Below are 22,137 nucleotides of genomic sequence, written 5' to 3'. Positions count from 1 at the left end.
TCCGAAGTTCTTCTCATACACTCAAGAGCTCGTGAAGAAGAAAGAGATTGAAGTAAGATATGTCCAATCATGCGAAAATGCAGCTGACCTCTTCACAAAATCACTCCCTACCTCGGTATTCAGAAAACACATCCATAACATTGGAATGCGCCATCAGAAGGATCTATGATTGTTCATTCGAGGGGGAGCTTACGTAGTTGTACTCTTTTTACCTTACTATGGTTTTTTCCATTGGGTTTTCCTGGAAAGGTTTTTAACGAGGCAACAAAGACGTTAAGCAAGAGCGGATAGTGACACCGGCCCCCAAGGGGGAGTGTTACGAAAGTCAAAAATAGGAGGAGGAGCCGTTTTCGTTGAAAATATAAAAGATGTGGGGTCCGCTGCACTATTTGCACAGGAAATTTCTTTTCTATATATATGATCGATTTCGATCATTTGAAAATGCATCATTCACTCTTCTCTTCCCTCTGTAATAATCTTTCTATCAGTGTTATAAATTCTACGGGTATAAATTTTGCCCTTATTTAAATTCTCGCGATACAATAAAATTCCAGTTCTTTTCATAACAAGTTCAATAATGACATACAATTATACAAATTTGTTAACGGTTTTCATTCATGACTCACAGGTGCAAGTTACATGGTTATCACTGCATATTTCATTGACGAATCATGGCAACTGAAGAAGTTAATCATTGGATTCAAGTATGTCATGGATCACAAAGGTCAGACCATATGCTACTGTTCTTTTAGACGGTTTAGCAGACTGGGGAATTGAGAAAATGTTCTGCATCACATTAGATAATGCAACTGCTAATACTTCTGCTATTAGGAGGTTCCATAGTGAGTTTAGGTCAATTTCTCCTGATGCTTTGGTCTTAGATGGGAACCTTTTGCACATGAGGTGTTCTGCTCATATTATCAACTTGATTGCTAAGGAGGGGTTGAATGATTTAGGCGAGAGTGTCTTGGCTATCCGTAATGCTGTTCAGTATGTTCGATCTTCTACCAGTCGGTTGAATGCATTTGATCAAAGAGTCCTGACTGGTAAGATGACTCGTGGTAGCTTGCCCCTAGACATAAATACTAGGTGGAATTCAACTTTTCTCATCTTATCTAGAGCAATGCAGTTTAAGATAGCATTTGATAGGATGGAAGCTGAAGATAGGTTGTATAATGACTACTTTTTAGAAGTAGAAAACGGGTCTAAGAGGTGTGGACCACCTGCTGCTAGCGATTGGAGTGCTGTTGAGAAGCTAATTCGATTTTTGATCATCTTTTACAACAGCACTCTGGTTGTTTCAGCCTCATCTAAGGTCAATGCATTCAAATGCTATGGTGAGATTGTGACAATCGAGAGAAATCTCAATCTTTTAGCTAGTAGCTTAGACTCTGAGTTGAAGGTAAAAGCATCTGAAATGTTGAAGAAGTTCTTGAAGTATTGGGATGGCATCAAAGGTGTCAACAAAATGGTGATCCTAGCGACAATCTTTGATCCTAGGAATAAGATGCATTTTGCTAAGCTTTGTTTTGAGAAACTGTATGGGAAAGACGGCTTCGAGGCCAAGGAAATGCTAAAGTTAGTGACTGATCTTCTCACATGCATGTTCAATGAGTACAACATGCGTTTCAGAGGGGCTTCTGGACAAGCATCACAGTCGCAGGTGGCTTCTAATGTCCCTGGTTCAGAGTCTCAGGAACAAGCAACAGACAGAATGGAACTGGTAGTTGACGATTTTGGCTATGAAAGAATGGATGTTGTGTACAAGGATCTTGTTGCTGCAAAAGGTGAAGATATAAGGGATGAGCTGGAAGTTTACTTGAAGAAAGCTGTAGAGAATCCTAAGATCTTAATGGGACTCGATTTTGACATTCTGTCACGGTGGAAGGTGTACAAAATCAAGTACCCGGTTCTTGCAGAAATGGCTAGAGATCTCTTTGCTATGCAAGTATCATCAGTGGCATCGGAAAGTGCTTTTAGCACAAGTGGAAGGATATTGGAACCGCATAGAAGTTGTTTAACTCACTTCATGATTGAGGTTCTTGTGTGTACTGAGCAATGGATGAAAGCTGACATCAAGCTTAATGCAAGCATCACTACAAATGAACAAATCCTAGCTGATGTTGAGATGCTTGATAAGCTTGAGAAAGGTATGTTTCTCTAACTTATGCTTTATTCATTAAATTTTGTGTATTAGTCATTTCACTTAAATCATTTACCTTTTCTTGTCAGAGTTTGAAGCTCAAAACATTGGCGATTGATGTCTGGATGTTTGAGTTTGAAGGCTGAAGCTTGAACGTGGAAGGCTAAAGATGGAAGTATGAAAGAGTTGGTTTTTATTTTATTGAATAATGTTGCTTTTAGACCTGGTTTTCACTTGGATATTGGTTATTCTCGTTTGGTTTTCATTTCAATAACTGTGATCTTTGCATCACTTCTTTTTAATAAAGTTTGAAAGTTGCTTTTATATGTGTCTGATTACAATTCGATGTGTATATTTTTATGTTTGCCTTTTGTATACATAGTAGCTTTACGACCTGTTTTTAGGTTAACGTACATGGCATTATTCATAAAGAGGCTGAGTAGTAATACAATACCAAGTTTTTAGTAGTGTCTAAGCAAGTATAAGTTAGTGTTTCAGAACCGAAACCCGGTTAAGAACCGAAACCCGAAAGTATATCGGGTTTAGTCGGATCTTCGGTATGTTACCAAACCCGGACCGAACCTGACTAAACCCGAACTGAGACCGATCCGAACTTTAAAAAGACCCGAATGGGGCTGATTTTTGTAAACCCGACACCCGATTAGACCCGAACCGAAACCCGATTGGAACACCGAATGCCCATGCCTATTAAATACTAAACTCACAAGTCATAAAGATTTCCAGATCCTACTGTTTTTCGATTAGTGAAATCTATAATAGTCAGTATGACTTTTCCCCTATGTCTTTGTTTTTTGTTTAAGTTTTTCCCTGCTCTTTTGTAACATATATATGTGAAAATCTATATTCTATCAATTTAGAGTCATACTTTTAATCGATGTTGAAAGTTGTCATTTAACTTTAGAACATATTGATACCTAACTTAATATTAACTAATTAATTAATTAAAATCGACCTTCTTTTAAACAATACTTTTGTTATTTAATACAAATAAAAAACAACTAGAGCTTGATTCGTGCATCTTCACGGGTGTGTTTTAATAGAATAGGCATATGAAATTCTTCGAAACACAAATGCAACAATGGCACAAATATACATATTTCAATTTGTAATATATAACATGTATGATAGTTCGACGGCTCTTAATTGTCTGTAATTGTTTTGTTACTCATATTGCGGTTGAATATAAAATCAATCAAAATGATATTTTATATAATACATACATATTCACCAATTATTTTGTTTGTGTACATTAATAAATCTATCTTTTCAAAATAAAATATTTTATGTCTATTCTGCTTTAGTAAGATATATAAATATGTTTCTAAATTTTGTATATGCCAAATAAATTCCACTTCTATTTTTATTTTAAACTAAAATTTATTTGTTGTATTCTTATAGTTAAAATATATATATGTGTGGATTATATTAATCATCAAGGTATTTAACATATATTTGAAAATTAACTTTATATGTTTTATTAAAGAAATTCTAATTTATATTTTGTATGTAAAATTAAATAATAATATACATGAATATATAATATTTAAAGCTCGTATGTTACATTTTAAATAAAATTTTAAATTTTATTGTAAAATTTGACTAGAGAATAATCCGTTTATAGAAGAATTGTTAGTTTGGTAAGTTTGGATAGAGAAAAATCCAACAAAAAAAATTATTTGTAGTTAATTAATTAATAAATATTAATTTAGTGGTATAAGTTATAATTATTAAAACGAAAGAAGAGAAGTTACTTAAACTACCATATTACTAATACTACTTTTCATGTTTACCTTAACACATTTACCCTTAGTCTTAAAAAGTTAAATAGACGCTTATAAGTTATAACCGTGGGGTTAATAAATTTAGACATAAAATTTAGATTTGAGAGGTTAGGTTTTGGAATGTGATGTTTAAGATTTTTTAATAAATATATAAATAAATTTTTAATTTTTTTTGTTAAAAATAGTTTCAAAATGATTTTTGAATTTTAAAAGGAAAATTTGAAAAAATAATTTAAAAATTATAAAAGGTTCGAATTTGAAAATGTTAATTCGAAAAATATAAAAACAAATATTTCTTATTATTTATTTACATAATAATTTATATTTATATATCTATAAAGTAGATGTAAAATGGTGTTTTGCCTCTTTAATGAAAAAAATATTTGTGAATGTCCCTTTAATAAAAGTAAAGATGAATTGTGCTACAAAACATGGGGTAAACTTGAATAGATACAAATTTTGTAGACTTGCTTCAATACAAATTAAACTCTTTCGTTTATGGAAGTGAACGTTAACACATTTCTCTCTCTAAAACCTCTAACCTCTCACTAGAAGTTCGATCTTGCGTTTGTGTTCCGGTGGCCGTCGGCTTCATCGCCGTCGGTTACCGCTCTGTTTTTGTTTTCTGATTAGTTCCGATCTATAGTCGGAACCACCTCCGGCTTGTCCGGCTTTTAGTTTTACTTTGTACATCTCCGTTTTGTTCGGTTTATGCTCCGACTAGAGTTGGTTTATTTTCTCTCTCACTTTTTGCATGCTTGTCATGATCTGACGGTGTTCTGAAGAGTGTTAAGACCTCAATCATCTGCGGTTTTAATTTATTCTGGTGGTTAAGCAAGACCCGACTCTTGAACCGGAGAAAGCAAAAGGTGTTCAATCAGTTTCAAAGGTAGAAGTTTAGGTGTCTGAAGTGAAGAGCAAAGACCTTAAGCTTCTTTGGACATGGCTCATACGACGATGCAAGCGGCGAAGCGACGGTCAGAGTTAATCAAGATGTGGTGATAATCACGACTATGTAGCTCTGCTGAATCCAAAGATAATGGGGGGACACGTGCCAGAATTTATTTATTCTTATCCTCTTTATCTTTTGGGTTTGTAATGGGTTTAATCTGTAATGGGTTATGTCCACTTTCGAAGCTGATTTGTAAAACTGGCTCATGTGGCTTTTATATAATATGCCGACAAAAAAAAAAACTCTTCCGTTTATGATGGCTTGACTACTGATTTAAAGTGACCATCAGCTTAATATGATACCGTAGACTTGCTTCATAAAAAAATTCATGAACTGCACCTGCAACTCTTCATAACAACTTCGTTAATTATCTTTATCATAATAATTTGACATAATTTATTTTACTTGTTAACCATAATAATCTCACAGTTTTGAATGCAATCGTTTCATTCGTGAAAAAAATTCAAATCAATTAGCAAATTTTTTTTTTTTTACTTAATCAATTAGTCATTAGTATTTAGGTATCCGTTCGGGTATGAAACGGTTCTTTCAAGTATCAAGATTTTTGGGCTTTACAAATAGGTTCCATTTGGATATTACAACTTTATGGGCGGAGTCCGAGTCGGATCCTCCTAGATTGGGTGAGTTCGGTTATGATGTTTAAGAATCTAAAAATATATATCCAAATAACATATGTATTTAGAAATGTCATTAAACAATTTATAAAAATGTAAAACATATTATCCGCGCGGACGCGCATGTCAAGATCAAGTTTTATATATTAAAATATAAGTCATGATTTATTTCATGTGTGATTTTTTATTTAGACCATTTTTTAGAAAAATTACTTAAATTGTATGTTTCTTTTTAACTAATAATATCATTAAAACAAATTTTAAGCTAACCAAAATTAAATATAGATGAAGATGTCACATAAAACTTAAATACAAAACTTAAATATGAAAGGTTGTAACCAAACTTAAATATAAAAGTTTAATACTTAAATTTTATTCATTGTTTTAACCAAATTTACCGGTTGTATGTGAGGCAATCAAAAATTAAAATATTTTATGAAATTTATATCAAAGTAGTTGTAATATCAGTTGATTTCTATATTTGAGAAAAAAAATAATCATCAGTCACCTATTATTATTGTATTGCTTTGAAACAATACAAACAAACCGAATAATAATTATGGAAACATAATAGATTTAGAACGCCTAAAATCACAAAATATCTAATACAAAATTATTTTTGCAGTCTTCAAGTAAAACATTTACAACAGATCAGTTAAATCTCTAATAAATTATTTGATATCTAAAAATTCTAAACATATATCACAATAATATATATCTTTTAACTGAAACCATAAAAAAATTTAATAAATTAAAATTTATTTAGATAGCAGTATAGCACCATGTATTTATAAAACATTAAATGAAATTATATAAATACTTTCAACTAAATTTAAAAAATATTGTATTATCATATTCTTGCGTCTCAACATGTTATTCAAATATTTAGAATTTTAGATTTTTTATCAATTGACGTGAAATAAATTTTTTTTATAGAATTATAGATTTTTTCGTTTCAGTTCAATTTTGGTTATCCATTCAGTTCACAGTTTGGTTTATGTTCAGTTCCGATTTTTTTGGTTTGAGAGCTATAGAATTCACTTGGTTATTTATTAGTTATGTTCAGTTTCAGTTTTTTTGGTTTGAGAGCTATAAAATTCACTTGGTTATTTATGAGTTATGTTCACTTTTGGTTTCAATTTTTTAGTTCCGGATAAATATATCTAAATCTATGCAATATCTTATATAGAAATTTATATAAAATTTTCAATTAATTCCGAAAATAAATCTACGGTTAGAAAAAGTGTGGATCAAAATCTAGTGGTACTTTTAAAATAGCAAAATGTAATAGGTTTTTCTACAGTTTTATAATTTCTCTTATCTGAAAAGTATGCGTCTCAATTCAGTTTGTCTGTTAAATAATTACTCGACAACAACCAGACATTGACTCAAAATAGCATATGAGAATATGAATATTATTATGCGATATATTTAAATAATATACTTCTTTCCTGAAATATATTAGAGATAGTATTTAAGTGAACTGGCATCTTATGAGCCACGATTACTGGGAAAGTCCTAGTTTCTATCAAAACCGCTTTGACAAGCCCACTGTTTTTTTTTCTTTATTTATTTATTTTCACATCTCTACATTTATTTATATTAACCAATGACAATAACAGTTTAATATTAATTTTTTGGTTATTTCTGTTTGTTTCTTTTGTCGTATGACTCGTATTGGTTATTTCTGTTCACTCCAATTCTTGTTGATTGTTGATGTGTATAATAAATATTACCTGTCTTTGCCCAAAAAGAAAAAGATATTACTTGTCAAGATATTTATTTTATATAAGTTAAAAAAAAAAAATTTACTTTATATTATTTCTGTTCCTGAAAAGTTTCATTTTAAAAAATTTATGTTTGTTACACAAAAAAATATCATTTTAGATTTCTAATACAATTTTTAGTTGAATATTAATTAAAAATACATTAATTTTATAAATAATTTTATTTATTTTAAATACTATTGATTAAATAGGTTTAACTAGTAAAAACATAAATGTATTTCAATCATTTTTTTTTTAATTTGTGTGAAAAATGTCAAAATGACACTTTTTACAAAATGAAAAATATAATTTAACATGTCTTCAAAGTTTTTTTCTATTATTAGATCGAACTCATTATCTCTTTATTTAAGCTGAATGCTAACGAAAAGGAAGGAGCAAACAAAGATCATGATGATCTCTCTACTACAGAAGTTGAGAGAGTGCCCCCTTGGATACCCTGAATCCCTACCTATCAAATTGATGCATCATGTATCAATAATGGCAGCGTAAATAACTTAGGATGGAGTCTTTAAGATCAAACGGGCTCGGAATATTTTGGATTACGGGTGTGCAATAAGAGCCTGTCAGCTTTTCATGCTGAGATAGAATGTCTACTTTGGGCAGCCTCATGTATGAGAGGCATAAGGACAACCTCGATACGGTTCGAGACGGACTGCTCGAACTTAGTGGACATGACTACAAACCCGATAGATTGGCCATCATTCGTGATAGAGATCGAGGTGTTCCAGAGATTACATGAAGACTTCGAGGATGTGAGCTTGTCTCATATTCCTCGGAGTAGGGATGGTCGGGTAGACGCGTTAGCAAAAGAAGTAAGGATGAGAGGCTACATTTTTTTTCTATATAGATCAGACCCGAACAGATAGAGATGCTCTTCGGAGAATCGGTTCGTCTGTCCTCCACTTCTTTGTAACAAAATATTTGGTGGCTCTTCCTTGCAACTATTTATTAGGATGAACATTGAAGGGACAATCATTCACCTCATTTTTTTTTCCTATTTTCTCTTATCTAATTTCTACCGTCTCCGTTTTTTTTTTTTTCTTCTTTAGTTTTTTACCCCAAAACTCCTCTCTTTAATATTTATAGATCTAGAAGGTGTTTGGTGACTGGTTCCGACTCAAGCTCAAGGTGGTTTGATTCATTCAGATCAAAGGAGAAGACTCTTTGCAGTTTACTATTCTATGAGGATGGAGTCTCGCTTTATTAGTGGTTGATGTCAGAAATCCGGTTTGAGATTGTTATTTCGAGTCTAGGTAGCGCATAGGTTGTTTCAGAGGAGACAGATTTTCCGGCGGAGGTGTCATATGGTTACATGAACTTTCGGGATTTCTAGTAAACTCTCTGTTTGAGAGCGATGGAGGAGCGTTAAAAGTCAATATGATAACGGCGATTGTCTTTTGGTCGGATATGCATGGGTTTTGTTTCTTAGGTTCTTTCTTCTCTTCACCGTCTCGGCCTATACACTGCGTCGTTCATCTCTGGTGAAGCTTTGAACTACTCAGCAATGGTAGCTTTGTGGGAGGTCGGAATCCAATTTTTTTTTTGTGGTTTCTCTCTCGCCATCATGGCAGTTCCGACGAGGCGGGTATGGAGTTGGCTATTAGAGTTTATTTTTTGTTTCGGCCGTTTTTGAGGAGATTTTCTTTCGGGTTTTTAACTATCAAGTTCACTTAGAATTTTGTTATGGGGGTTTTATTTAGTGTTTACATAAAAGAAAAAAATCATTAATAAAAAAACCTTTTTCAAGAAAAAAATATTTATCAGGATATTTATTTTAATCAGACTTTTGTTTTATGATGTTTCTTGTTATACATTTATTAGAGTTTTATAGCTTTGGTAATTATAGACTCTAATGTTTTTTTTATAATTTTAACAAATTATTTTGGTTATATTGAGCATATCTTTTTTCATTAAGATATATGTTGACACACTTTCTATCATATGTTAAGAAAATTGGCAAATTTCTTTTATATTGATTATGTTTGCAAAATCTATTTCTATTTTTTATAGGTTTTTGGAAATTTTTCTAAAAGATGATGAAATCGATTAACTTTTGTCTCAATAGAATTTATCCTTCTAATCAATGTCGTAATAAGACTTTAACTTAATTTAGTCCTTTTGTACCCTTGACTATATATTTTAACTTAATTACTAAAAAACCAAATTACTAATCTAAATCCACAATCCAGCGATTTTTCATTTTGTCTTCCTTTTCAACATTTCCTCTCTAAAAACTCCGACAAATTTTCTCAGTGGTGTAAATAAACTGCTCATCCGCCTTTCTTTCGTTAACTTTTTTCCCCGTCTTGTCCACGCCTCATTTCTCTTCCTTTCTCATAGGTCATTGTTCTTCACTGTCGTTGTTGTCATTTTTCACCGGTTACCAGGCCGTCAAAGGTTATACCATGCCTCTCTTCCAGCTCTTTACTCATTAATTGGTAATTTGTTTTCGATTTCTAGTTCAAAAATAATGTTTTTTAAAATATTTTAGAAATCTGAAAATTATTTATTTATAATATCTTTTGATTAATTTATTTTTCAACAGATTTTTTTCTTCCCTTTGAGCTCATTTCAATAATTTTTGTAGTTGTTTTGATAGGAGCAAAATGAGCAAAATGATAATTTATATAACATAAGTACAAGCTATAAAAAACCTAGATTTTTTTAATATCCATTTTTTCCTATTCCAAATCAGTGGAAAATAAAAAGTGATAGTGAAGGATAAAATTGACCAAAACGGTAAAAAAGTGTATTGGGACAAATGATTAGCTAACGTATTCTATATTAGCAAATTCCCCTAGATTTTTCATAAACGTATAATAAACTTTGAAATCATTTTTAGAGAATATACCTGCTATCTAATCAAGTGGCTAGTTTACTAGAAAGTAGCAATCCTTTATCACTTAGCGTTTTTGCCACTAGTAGAATGACCTTGAACCAGTTCCGTCCCAGTTAAAAGTACAGCCCAAAGCAGAGTAAAGAATTTATGCCTATTATAAGAGTCGAACCTCACAAAATACATGATGATTGAAGCATCTAAACCATTGTGCTATAAGACTATTTTCAGTGGTACATGCCTCTTAAACTAGTGATATATTTTTGAGTCAGGGAATGACCTGCCTCAAGCAAATGTTTCTTTTTTATATATTTTTGACTAGGGTTAGATTAGTATGTGTTCCGTGGGGAAAGTTTGACCTCATTAAGTGTTTGAATATAATTATATTTGGGCGTTTACTTGAATATATAATTCTATTATTCCATTTTTTTTTTGTCAACTATTCTATTATTCCATATAATTACCACACGGAACCTGTCGATCAATTTTGACCGGACAATACGGACCTTATTAAAAAATAATTCCCAATATATTAAAGGAGAAACATTTTTAAAACTTACATTAAAAATTTATTAGCGAGGAATGTGACGTGGTGACGTGGCTTCACGAGAAGCTTTTATTTAGTAAAACGCTTAGGTGTCACGCAGATAACGTTTCTTACCAAAACTGTGAATTTAATGCGTTCACACTAACATTCTTTTAAAAAAACTTTATATCATCTATACTTTTCTCGACGAACACTTTTATATTATAAACCTTCAGCTTCAAGTTCGATTAGTTGATTTATCAATCCTCTCAATATAATCATAGCATCAATAAAGATTCATAACTCCTCTATACGTTTCTGTTAAAAACGGTAACCCATCTGATCTATCGCCATTAAGTTGACAGATCCATAGAGACGATAAAGCGATGAAACTTTAGTACGATGCCAAGTGTTAATGAAAGAACCCTTTTCTCCATACCTACTTTCATGCATTTAGCAGAGTACTCACGTTCTTGAGAACCGCCTCTCATTACTGAAATAGGACGTTGAAAAACTATTTCTAGATAAATGTGTTGTACTCGGTTTTGTTACTGCTAGATGAGGTATTCTCTATTTCAAGGAGACTGAATCACTGTAAAATCGTTTCGGCTTAGTGTATTAGTCTTCTAGAGCAAGTAATATAAGCATGCGAGTGTCACCACCTTCACCGCCGTGAGAGCTCTGCATTAGACGACTTTGAATATGAGAAGAAACTTTCAGGAACAAACCACCAGCAAGTCTCACGTGCTGGTCGCATCGGGAACAACTTTTACAATTCAGAGGGTCAAATAACCTTCAATTTATTTTATTATGCAACTATGTTTTCTGAATTTAAAGGAGATATACTTTTTTTTGTTTCACACAGCTATTGTTTTGCTTATAATATGTTATTGACCCACCTTTTTTTGATTTTATGTGTTAAACTCCTAAGTCCATAAGTACTACAACGTGATAGGCGAAATATAAAAAAATTATTTTTCAAAGCTTTTTCTCGAACTTGCAAACACCATATATTAAATTTTAATATTACTGAACCCATTATAAAAAGTCTCTGGCTTCACCTCTAATAACAATCATACTTTTAGTTCTATCTAACTATCGCTTAAAGTATACTTTATGTTGTATATAATTATAATATATAATTTCAACATTAATATAGACAACTTATTCTGCGCAAAACACAGATTACTATCTAGTTTATTAGATATTTGTTGAAAAAAATATTAAAACTGACACCTTATGTCGGGTAGTTAATTGACTGACAACAGTACCTATCTGGTTATATTTGGATACTAAAACCAAGTAATTATTTAAGGGTCAAAAGTAAGCTATTAGTACATACATGCATTTATATATTTTTAAGAAACATACGTGTATGATTGTTTGAGAAAACATTTACACTATGAGTCACTTTTATAATTTATAATAGGATTCTAGGTCACTTGCTCTCAACGCATTTTCTTTAACTGAACGGATGGTAAAAATTTTGTATTACCCTCATTTTCCAACTATATAATTTGTAACTTCTAAGTGTTTCTGAGTGATTTGTTAGAGCATCAACGATGGTGGACTCTTTCTTGGAGTCCTTAAGAGTATTATAGATTTTTTTTGTTTTTTGTTTGAATAGTTAAGGACTCTAATCAAAATAGTGTGTCTAATGGTGTTTTTCAATTTGGAGTCTTTAGGAATAAAAAATATTTTTTTTTAAAGTGAAATTTAATTTTTATTTATTGCATGATTAAATATAAAGATACAATAATTAAACATAAAGATACAATAATTATTAATCTTCATCACCAAATTTGTTCCAAATATGGTCAATTAAATCATTTTTCAAATGTTGATGTATACGCCTATCCCGAACATCATTCTGAATGCCAAACATATTATTGAGATTTGTGGGTCTGTCGGTTTCCACCTGTGAACTTCTGGTGACGTCTCCTTCTTCAAATTCAGATATATCATAACGAGTGTATCCATTCCGTTCATTTCCGACTATCATATTGTGTAGTATAATACATGCTCTCATAATCTTCCATATCTTTTCTTTGTCCAAAGAAAGAGTCGGGTTTCTCACAATCGCAAATCGAGCTTGCAATACTCCAAAAGCCCGCTCCACATCTTTTCAGGTTGCTTCTTGAACTTTAGCAAATAACTCTTGTTTAGGACATTGAGGGAGTGTGATAGATTGGATAAATGTTGACCATTTTGGATATATACCGTCTGTGAGGTAGTACGCCAACTTATACATGTGTCTGTTGACCACGTACTTTACCCTGGGAGCTCGACCTTCGAAAATGTCATCAAAAACAGGAGACCGATCGAGGACATTAATATCGTTAAAGGCACCTGGAGGACCAAAAAGAGTGTGTCATATCCAAAGATCGTGTGAAGCTACAGCCTCTAAGACAATTGTCGGTTTTTATGATCCACGTGCGTACTGTCCTTTCCAAGCGGTTGGGCAATTTTCCATTCCCAATGCATACAGTCAATGCTCCCGACCATCCCAGGATACCCTCGTTTCTCTCCAATATCGAGTAGTCGTTGAAGATCCTCTGGTGTGGGTCGTCGTAGATACTCATCTCTGAATAACTGTATTATTCCGTCAGTGAAATTATGTGAACACGAAAGTGCAGTGGTCTCAGCAAGTCGGAGATATTCGTCAACCGTGTCAGCCATAGAGCCATAAGCAAGCAGACGAATTGCTGCCGTAAATTTTTGTAGTGGAGAATGACCAAACCTCCCGGTTGCATCTCTTCTTTGCTGAAAGAATGGAATGCACTCTGATAGGCCATGAACAATACGCAAGAATAATTCCTTATTCATGCGGAAACGACGTCTGAATAAATGTGACGAGAATGTCGAATCTTCGCTGAAGTAGTCATTCCATAAGCGATCGTGTCCTGCTTCACGGTTTCGTTCTATATAAGCACGTTTCCCTTGCTTAATGTTTTATGCCTCCACTATGTTGTTGAATATATCTTCGAATTATTCATCGAAAATTTCGTCCAATCTTTCTTCGAGTTCATCGGATGGAGATGATGACATATTTAGGTATCCTGCTTCAAAAAATAATATTTTTTTAAAAACTATAAGTTCAAATTCTCTATAAGTTCAAATTATCTATAAGTTATTTTTTTTAAACTATAAGTTCAAATAATCTACAAGTTTTATTTTTTTAATCTATAAGTTCAAATTATCAACAAGTTTTTTTTTTTTTAATTTATAAGTTCAAATTATATACAAGTTTTTTTTTTTAAACTAAAAAATTATCTGTAAGCTCAAATTCTCTATAAGTTCAAATTATCTATAGTTATTCTATTATCATTTTAACAATTTTTAATATGGTTTCTATAAGTTTTGGGATCATGTCTATAATATGATACAATTTCTAAAAAAAATACATGTCTATAATACTTATGCTACCACATTAGCCTTCTTATTATATGAATCATGATTCAATAAGTCTTCTTCCATTAAACTTTAGTTTGGTTTGGTCATACAAGATCAAGTAAGTAAAGAGAAGCAAGTACGTTGGTTTCTATAAGTTTTAGTTTCGATTGGCATACATGATCAACTTTACTTTGGCTATAAATGATTTATACAAGATTGGTTAACGAGAACCAAGTAAAGAGAAGCATCTAAAGTGATAGCGTTACCGAATTAAGAGAAAGAGTACTTGTTCATTACAACTTGCTGGACATAAGAGCATCCGCAACTTCGAGTTACAGCAAAAGAAGATTACAACTCCGAGAATACAGTAGTAGCAAAAGGAAACAAAAGGAAAGAAGATCTGGTGGAAACTAAGCAAACGAGATAGCTACCTAAAGACAGGCTCGAAGGAAAACTTATCAAACATTTCTTACATATAACCCGTGACTTGGATTCACATGAGGTAAATATTTTCACAAATGCACCCGTGACTTGGTTCACATGTCCTACAACTGCATCTGAAACAAAACAAAAGACAAGAGTTAGCAAATAATTAAAGTAATACGACATGTGATACAATAAGAAAGTAGTTGTAACTACTCAAGACAACTCCATAGAGAATTTGAATTTATAGTTTTTAAAAGAACCCAAGCAGTTTCTGCTTAATAACAGATAGCTAAACTACTCAATACGAGATATCTAAACTACGCAATACGACATGTCTACCTCATAACATCTCAGACATAAGCTTGAGTTTAAGAGATGTTTCCATCTCAGTGAGTGGATCTTTTTTGGCAAGTAAACGATCAAGCAGTTTCTGCTTAGAGAGTTTTTATTTCACTTCCATGATGGCTTGTAACTGTGACAACTCCTCTTCTTTACCACTCTTCTTCCTCTTAGTAGAAGCTTTAGCAGCCTTGACCCCAACAGATCTACCCTCCAGTTCTCCCACTTCATCTTCTGTATCAACCTCCAACACATGTTTGCGCTTTTCCTTCCCAACGTCCTTAGGCAGATAGGTGGAGGACCATTTCTGGTCATTCCTCAGCTCCCTCCAGGCATGTTCGAGGCTGAACTTGAAGGAGTAAGCATTGAAGAAATAGTCTAGCGCAGCTTTCATCACATCATCATCATTTTGACCACTTTTCTGCTCCCTCAGAGCCGCATTGTAGCATCCAACAAACTTGCAGACTTGCTCGTTGATCGTAGCCCACCTCTGCTTGCACTGACCAAGCTCTCTAGGTACTGTCCCAACCAGATGAGGGCTTGCGTTGTAGTAATCTACAATCCTCTTCTAGAAAGCACCGGCTTTCTGCTCATTGCCGACAGCAGGATCTTTACTGGTGTTAAGCCAAGCACCAATAAGGATTTTATCCTCTTTCAGAGACCATTTTCTCCTCTCCTTGACAGCATACTCGACAACAGATTCATCAGGACCTTGGCTACCGAACCAAACATGTTCGGGTGATTCAAGGTCAATTGAACTTTGACTATACAAAAGGTTAACATAACTAGTTGTGTTATCCATGGTTAGAGAATGGTATGTGTCGCTCTATTAGCAACACAGAGGCTTAAGTAAGCGAGCTTTAACTACGAAGCATTCAAAGGCAATAAAATCAGAGCAGATAGGAAGGTAGAAAGCAAACAACTAGCATTTAACACCAATCAAATCAGACTAACACCGTATTCTAACATTGTAAAACATTTAAAACCATCAAATCTAAGGGGTTAGGAAGGTAGAAAGCAAATCACAAGCATTTAACACAAATTCTATTAAAAAGTTTTAGCTATTATAAATATTTTCACGTTATATGATTTGATTATTATAAAAAATTGGACTAGTATATTACAAAGAAAAGAGAGTGCACACCTTTATACAGACACTCTCGAGGTCAGAGACGGTCGTTGTAATCCTTACAAGCTCTTCCTGAAAAAACATGAAAAATCAAAAGTTTTAAAAGATTGCATAAGATTCAATGAAAAGCACAAGAGAGAAACTAACAATGAAGATACATGACCGCCAAGCCTATTAAAACTAACCCACAGACCATTACATAAACTTCCAATGCGAAGCCATGTATAGCCTATGCTTCCTTCTTAGATAACTCAACAACGGTCCTCTCTAGCTTAACTAGCTTCGACGCATTCACATCAGATTGATCCTTAAGCTCCCTAAGTTGTCTCTGAAAGTCACTCATCTCCTCCATCACAGCCACGTCCCACCATTTCCAAACATGGCAGTCGCCATCATCAGCATTGTCGCACGTGAAGTACCTTCTGCCTGGATCTTTAGAGGTGTAAGATGTTGCGACAACAGGCTCACCACCACAGTAGCAAGTCGTCAGGATTCCATCATCAGCCTCAGGTTGAGGTGGGTACTGAAACGGCCCTGCCATATTGTAGCTACTCTCAGCTTCATCCGCGTACAGTTCAGCTTCTGCTTGAAGAAGGGAAGTTATGTCGAAATCGTCTGATGAAGAAGGCTGGCTGTACGAATAATCTTTTCCCATGCCTCGTTAACCCGAAAGCAATTGTGTAAGCAAAGATTAGATAAAGCGAAGAAGATATGTAAGCGAAGAATACAGTTAACCAACAACAATCAAAGAACATTATAAACAGGAAGATTATAAAAAGCAACGAGCAAAGGGATTAAGAACAAACGAGAAGATTATCAAAGGGAAGTTATAAACAGCAACGAGCACCGATTGAACAAAACAGAGGGATCGAGTTAGAACCGTCAGAACAGAACATGACCAAAGATTAAGAACAAACGAGAAGATTATCAAAGGGAAGTTATAAACAGCAACGAGCACCGATTGAACAAAACAGAGGGATCGAGTTAGAACCGTCAGAACAGAACATGACCAAAGATTAAGAACAAACGAGAAGATTGTAAAACTCGATTGTAACTCGGTTGTAATAATCGACGGTAAAACAAACGAGAAGCTCCCCAAATCGTTTCAAATCAAAATCATGTACAAACCCTAACTACAGACGAAAAGATCCCCAAATCAATTGAAAACCCAAATCGTTTGAAACCCTAACATCATACGAAAAAATCCCCAAATCGTTTGAAAACCGAGAACCCAACCCTAAATTGAGAGAAATACAACATTGAACCTAATCTAAATCCAAAAAACTCCATGAGAAGGCTTCGGTTTACCTTCGTGTTCCGACGGATCGAATCGCCTTTCGTCGAGAGAGCTCTTTTTTTCTGCGTCTTCCGTCGAAAATAATTTTTTTTTCCAATACCAAACGCAAAAGCCGACCAAACGAATCGAATCATGCCACGTCTCTAAGGATCAAGTCCGATAAATCCTTATTTACGGATTGATCCTTAGGTTATTTAGCTTAAATAATATTATTATAATCTAATTTGCCTAGGTTAGGACGCTAAGGACTCTCGACGACCCTCCGTTGCGGATGCTGTTAGATGCCAACTAAACACCAACCACACAATTTTAAAGTAAATAATAATAAAACCCTAAAAAGGTGATTTGTTTCTTCTTCTTCTTTTCGTTCGATAAGCCGTAAACTTTTACAAGCCACAAAACAAAATGTCTAAGCGTCGTTCTCCTCCAAATCAATCACCAAGAATATAGCTTTTACTTCATATCCAACCCCACCTCTTCATCGCAGCTAAGAAATCCTTAGCCTTGGCATCTCAATCTTATCACCAACTTCTCCACCGCTCTCGCACCTTCCGACAATGCCGCTTTCAATCGATCTAGGCCGTATCTTCTCCTTCATGTTTATTTTGATTGACCAGTCTCTTCGTTTTTGTTGACTCTCTGAATTTCAGGGCCACCAAGTTAACTCGGTTTATCCGGTTGACTCTGTTTACCCAGTTCTGAGTTATCCAAGTGAGTCGACTAGCGATTTTTATTTCTGGGTAAATCATTTCATTCTCTTTCCCACATTTTTATCCTTCTTTTATTGATCATGAATTGCATTCACATCACTGTTTTGTATGGTTATGTGTATGGTGCTAGGCCAATAAAGAGATGGATGGAGAAGAAGGTGGTGACATGAGGAAATTCTTGAGAACTCCAGTTTACATAGATACATGCAATGGTGGATCTGATCTTGTGTACGGTGTTGAAAAGAATGGTGGGCTAGTGAACGCTAGGGGAAATAATTTCAAAGTACTTAGATTCATAGTTCACGATTACATGAGTTCTGGGTAAAGATTATTGCTAAACCCACGAGCTCTGTTATTTTGTTTTTTTTTTCTTGTTTAAAATAATAATTCTTAGTGTACATGGATGTTTATGCACATGTGTACATGAAGATTTTTCTAATTCATTGTACATGTGGATATGTTTATGTGTACCCATAAGACTGTTTGCCTCTAAACATGTTAATTCTTGATTCATGATTTGACATTTTTTTTTTTTTACACTTTTCGGTTAAAAATCGGCTCTTAGAGCATGATTAACCTGAGTTCTTAATTTGGGGTTCTTAATTTATGATTTGACACTTTTTGTTTTTTTGTTTTTTTTTACACTTTTCAACTAAGAACCAGCTTTTATATCTTTTATTTAAGAACCGGTTCTTAGCTTTTCTTAGTTAAAAGCTAAGAAATAGTTCTTAAATGAAGCTAAGAACCCACCCTAAAAACCTGGATTAATCATGGTCATATGAGACGGTTCTTAGTTTTTTTAGTTAAAAGCTAAAAACTCCAGCATAAAAGCTCGGGTTAATCATAGTCTTATAACCAATTGTATATGTAAAAGATTTGAAAATGTCTAATTGAATAATATATTATATAATGGAAATGTGTACATGTTTTTCTTCGGTTGTGTTATGTGTTTTGAGATGCAGCATTTTCCAACTGTTTGTGATTTGAGATGACATGTTATTTGAATGTATGTAACAAATTACGGGGTGTACATGTTAATCATTGATATCCATACTAAGATCCATACTAAGTTAGAGCATCACAATGGAAATTCTTAAAGGAATCTTTAGAGAGTGTGGAGTTCACTTTTTTAGAGTTTGTGCAAAAAAGAATCCTTAAAATCCTTTGATAAGGATTGATTCTTACACTGTTTACGGGTTCCATTGACTACGTGGCGGCTCGTGAATAGTCATCTTTTTTTTAGTTTTATTTTTATTTTTTAAATCCAAAAAATCTAAGATTAATCCAAAATGCCCTTATGCTAATGATTCCAATGAGTCTCACCATTGTGGATGGTCTTACGTTTCAAGAAAACATTGGAAACAGTTTGAGCTACTTGTTTCTAGCTTTGAGTTCTACGGTAAAAAAGTTATGCATCTGGTTCTTTCCTCCGGACCACCACCAAAAAATAGCATAACCAACCATTCCAAGAAATCTCTAAGCTAGAACACGCCCATCTTTTTGGATTCAAACGGCAAGCATCATTGTCCTCGAGCAAAGTCGGGAGCCACCGGACTCTCCGAAAAAGATGCATGTCTCAACCTTGGAGTGACAATCACCTCTTGCTTCAACCGGAGACCATGCCTCAACACTATGGAGAAAGCGAGGTCACCTTTAACCATCACCAATTGCTCTATTCCAGGGAGATAGAACGATTTAATCCTTTCATACCAAAAATTAGAGAATCGACGAAGTGTAAACAAAAAACAAAAAACAAAAAACAAATTATGCTAACTTTAGGAGAGAGAATTTTCGCTATCCAGTGGCTTAACCTCTTTATCTTTCATTTGATTGCATATTTTTAGTCATAGGAGAGGAAAAGAGAGAATTTTAGCCTCTTTATCTTTAATTTGATTCCATAGTTTTTCAGTTACATTGTAAAATATATACATAGCGTATATTTTTGTATGTACAGTGTATATAAGGTATGATGTGATGTATGCATATGTACGTAAGCTGTTGGTATATATATTTGATATACAAGACCAGCTTTCTCTTTGGTATTAATGTATGTCTTTTGAATTAAGGTTCCAAATGTTCAAAACTGTATCACAGTTAATACCAACAAATTTTTTATATATGTATATATGTATCTATATATTTTGTTTCTATTATGAATGCACTGCAGTTGTCTTGTATGTTGCCATTCGGACCTTAAGTTTATTTTAAAAATGTTTAGATTAACTCTGTATCTATAGCAATATGGTTATATATAAAATATGTTTTTAGTTGTGTTAACTCTGTCTGTTATAATTGTTTTAGTTGTATTACATCATAAATGCATAAAATATACTCTTTTCTGTATAAGTGCCACTTTAACATTATTTCTTTGTTATATAAAAAATATCATTTTACGGTTCCAATGCAATTTATAATCAATTTCATCTAAATATTAATTACAAAATGCATCGATTTTATAAATAAATTTGTTTCTCTCAAATACTATTAGTTAACTAGTTGTAATTAATAAAAACATAAATACATTTCAATCATTTTCTTAATACGTGTGAAAAATATCTAAGTGACGCTCTTTATAAAACGGAGGGAGTATCAATTAACAATTGTTTGATTCGGGAATAGATTCATGAAGACCACAGAAAGATTTTCGGGGCCCCAAAATTTTCATAGGGAAGAGAAAAGTTTCAAAAAAAAATCCACAGGGCAAACAGACAAAATTTAGCATATATACTATTCTATAGTTGATTCATATCAAATAATAATATACAAACTTATATGGAAAATTTTGCCAAAACTAACCTACAACTTGATTTTAACCCCAAACATATACTTAAACTTGAATCAAATGCAAAACTAACCTAAAAGCCTTGAGAAATTACAGTCCAGCCCCTTGTGACCAAACAAAAAAAACAGAAGTCATTTTTACGAATATAGTCTAAGTAAGTTGTCTGGACGACTTCAAAGTAAGTCTTCTGGTGTAGTTGATCTTAAAAATAATTTATAATTTTTTTTAAAAATAATTTGATAAGCGAAAAATTAAAATCATGTAATTATAAACAGTTTTAAGTGATATAAATTAAAATATAACAAAATTGAATTGTTTTCAATATAGATGAGTTTGGCAACATATGTTGTAGTGTTGTATGTATTCTTAGGGTTAGATTTTGGAAAGTTTGAATGTTTTTTTTAAAAATTAAATTTTTACCTATACGTGTCTATTTTTGTGTATAGTAAACACTTTTGAAGTTTAATTTGATTTTATGAAGTGTTTAGTTAGTTAATTAAGTTTAGGGGTTATGTTTAGGGTCTAGACGACTTTCGTTAAAAATTAAATTTTTACCTATACGTGTCTATTTTTGTGTATAGTAAACACTTTTGAAGTTTAATTTGATTTTATGAAGTGTTTAGTTAGTTAATTAAGTTTAGGGGTTATGTTTAGGGTCTAGACGACTTTCGTCTGGTGAAGAAATTAAAACAGACGACTTACATGTAAGTCGCCCAAATATTCCCGCCTAAACTTTTTTTAAAAAATATTTTCCCGCTTAAATAATTTAAACCAGACGACTTACTTTTATTAAGTTTTCTATTTTAGTTTCCCGCTAAAAATATTTTAATTTCCCACTAAAAATATTAAAGTCTTCTGGACGACTTACAAGTAAGTCGTCTAGGAAGTCGTCTGAATCAAAAATATTTAACCTAATTAGATTTTTTGTATCTCTATATAAAGAAAAATTTACATATTCTCTCTCCTCCTCTCAAATGGTTGCAACAAAAATGTAATGTTCATCATTCTAAAACTCTTCAACCTCTCTCTAATCTCTTTGACTTGAAAACACCAAACTTTATATGAATTTTTCAGTTTTGTCTCATATCTTTCTTACTAATCTATCTTTTTTTGCGGGTTTTTAATAAGATGGTACTCATCTGCCACTCATTTAAAGGTAGATCTATTAATTTTAGATATGTATTTTTGTGTGTTCTATAAAGGAAGATTTATCTAATCTTCCACTCATTTTCTCTGTTTTTAAGCCATTTGAACGTTTTTGGATATGCAAGTTTTTCATATTTGAATTTGATATGCAGGTTTTTCAGATATGGAAGACTTCTGGGACTACCTATTAGTCGTCTAAAATATAATGCACTAGACGACTTCCAGAAAGTCTTC

At 32.9% G+C, this 22,137-nt stretch overlaps 3 protein-coding genes and 1 long non-coding RNA gene across 4 annotated transcripts; 2 read left to right on the top strand and 2 right to left on the bottom strand.

Annotated features, from left to right (window-relative positions):
• The first annotated feature begins 706 nt into the window (after window positions 1-706).
• On the top strand, window positions 707-2,261 carry LOC106302985 (zinc finger BED domain-containing protein RICESLEEPER 2-like). The gene is made up of 2 exons (XM_013739371.1): window positions 707-2,150; window positions 2,233-2,261. Exons 1-2 carry the CDS (start codon window positions 707-709, stop codon window positions 2,259-2,261), a joined length of 1,473 nt encoding a protein of 490 aa, XP_013594825.1.
• A 12,684-nt stretch (window positions 2,262-14,945) lies between these two features.
• LOC106302984 (glutathione S-transferase T3-like) lies at window positions 14,946-15,641 on the bottom strand. The gene is made up of 2 exons (XM_013739370.1): window positions 15,419-15,641; window positions 14,946-15,358 (listed from the first exon to the last, which is right to left on the bottom strand). Exons 1-2 carry the CDS (start codon window positions 15,639-15,641, stop codon window positions 14,946-14,948), a joined length of 636 nt encoding a protein of 211 aa, XP_013594824.1.
• A 556-nt stretch (window positions 15,642-16,197) lies between these two features.
• On the bottom strand, window positions 16,198-16,623 carry LOC106302983 (uncharacterized protein At4g04775-like). Its single transcript, XM_013739369.1, has one exon. The coding sequence runs from the start codon at window positions 16,621-16,623 to the stop codon at window positions 16,198-16,200; it is 426 nt and encodes a 141-aa protein (XP_013594823.1).
• A 984-nt stretch (window positions 16,624-17,607) lies between these two features.
• On the top strand, window positions 17,608-18,488 carry LOC106304099. Its single transcript, XR_001262616.1, has 2 exons — window positions 17,608-18,005; window positions 18,106-18,488. It is a non-coding gene; the product is annotated as an uncharacterized LOC106304099 (long non-coding RNA).
• Window positions 18,489-22,137: the final 3,649 nt, after the last annotated feature.

The sequence above is a fragment of the Brassica oleracea genome, chromosome C7 (assembly GCF_000695525.1).
Source record: "Brassica oleracea var. oleracea cultivar TO1000 chromosome C7, BOL, whole genome shotgun sequence".
NCBI classification, from domain to species: domain Eukaryota; kingdom Viridiplantae; phylum Streptophyta; class Magnoliopsida; order Brassicales; family Brassicaceae; genus Brassica; species Brassica oleracea.
The sequence above is the reverse complement of the archived record's forward strand: the minus strand, read 5'-3'. Positions and strand labels throughout refer to the sequence as shown.

Coding starts and splice junctions, on each gene's coding strand:
- LOC106302985 (XM_013739371.1), top strand. CDS start 707: ATGTCATGGATCACAAAGGTCAGACCATATGCTACTGTTCTTTTAGAC. Junction 2,151..2,232: donor GCTTGATAAGCTTGAGAAAG/GTATGTTTCTCT, acceptor TTTTCTTGTCAG/AGTTTGAAGCTCAAAACATT.
- LOC106302984 (XM_013739370.1), bottom strand. CDS start 15,641: ATGGATAACACAACTAGTTATGTTAACCTTTTGTATAGTCAAAGTTCA. Junction 15,359..15,418: donor CGGCAATGAGCAGAAAGCCG/GTGCTTTCTAGA, acceptor TGGTTGGGACAG/TACCTAGAGAGCTTGGTCAG.
- LOC106302983 (XM_013739369.1), bottom strand. CDS start 16,623: ATGGGAAAAGATTATTCGTACAGCCAGCCTTCTTCATCAGACGATTTC.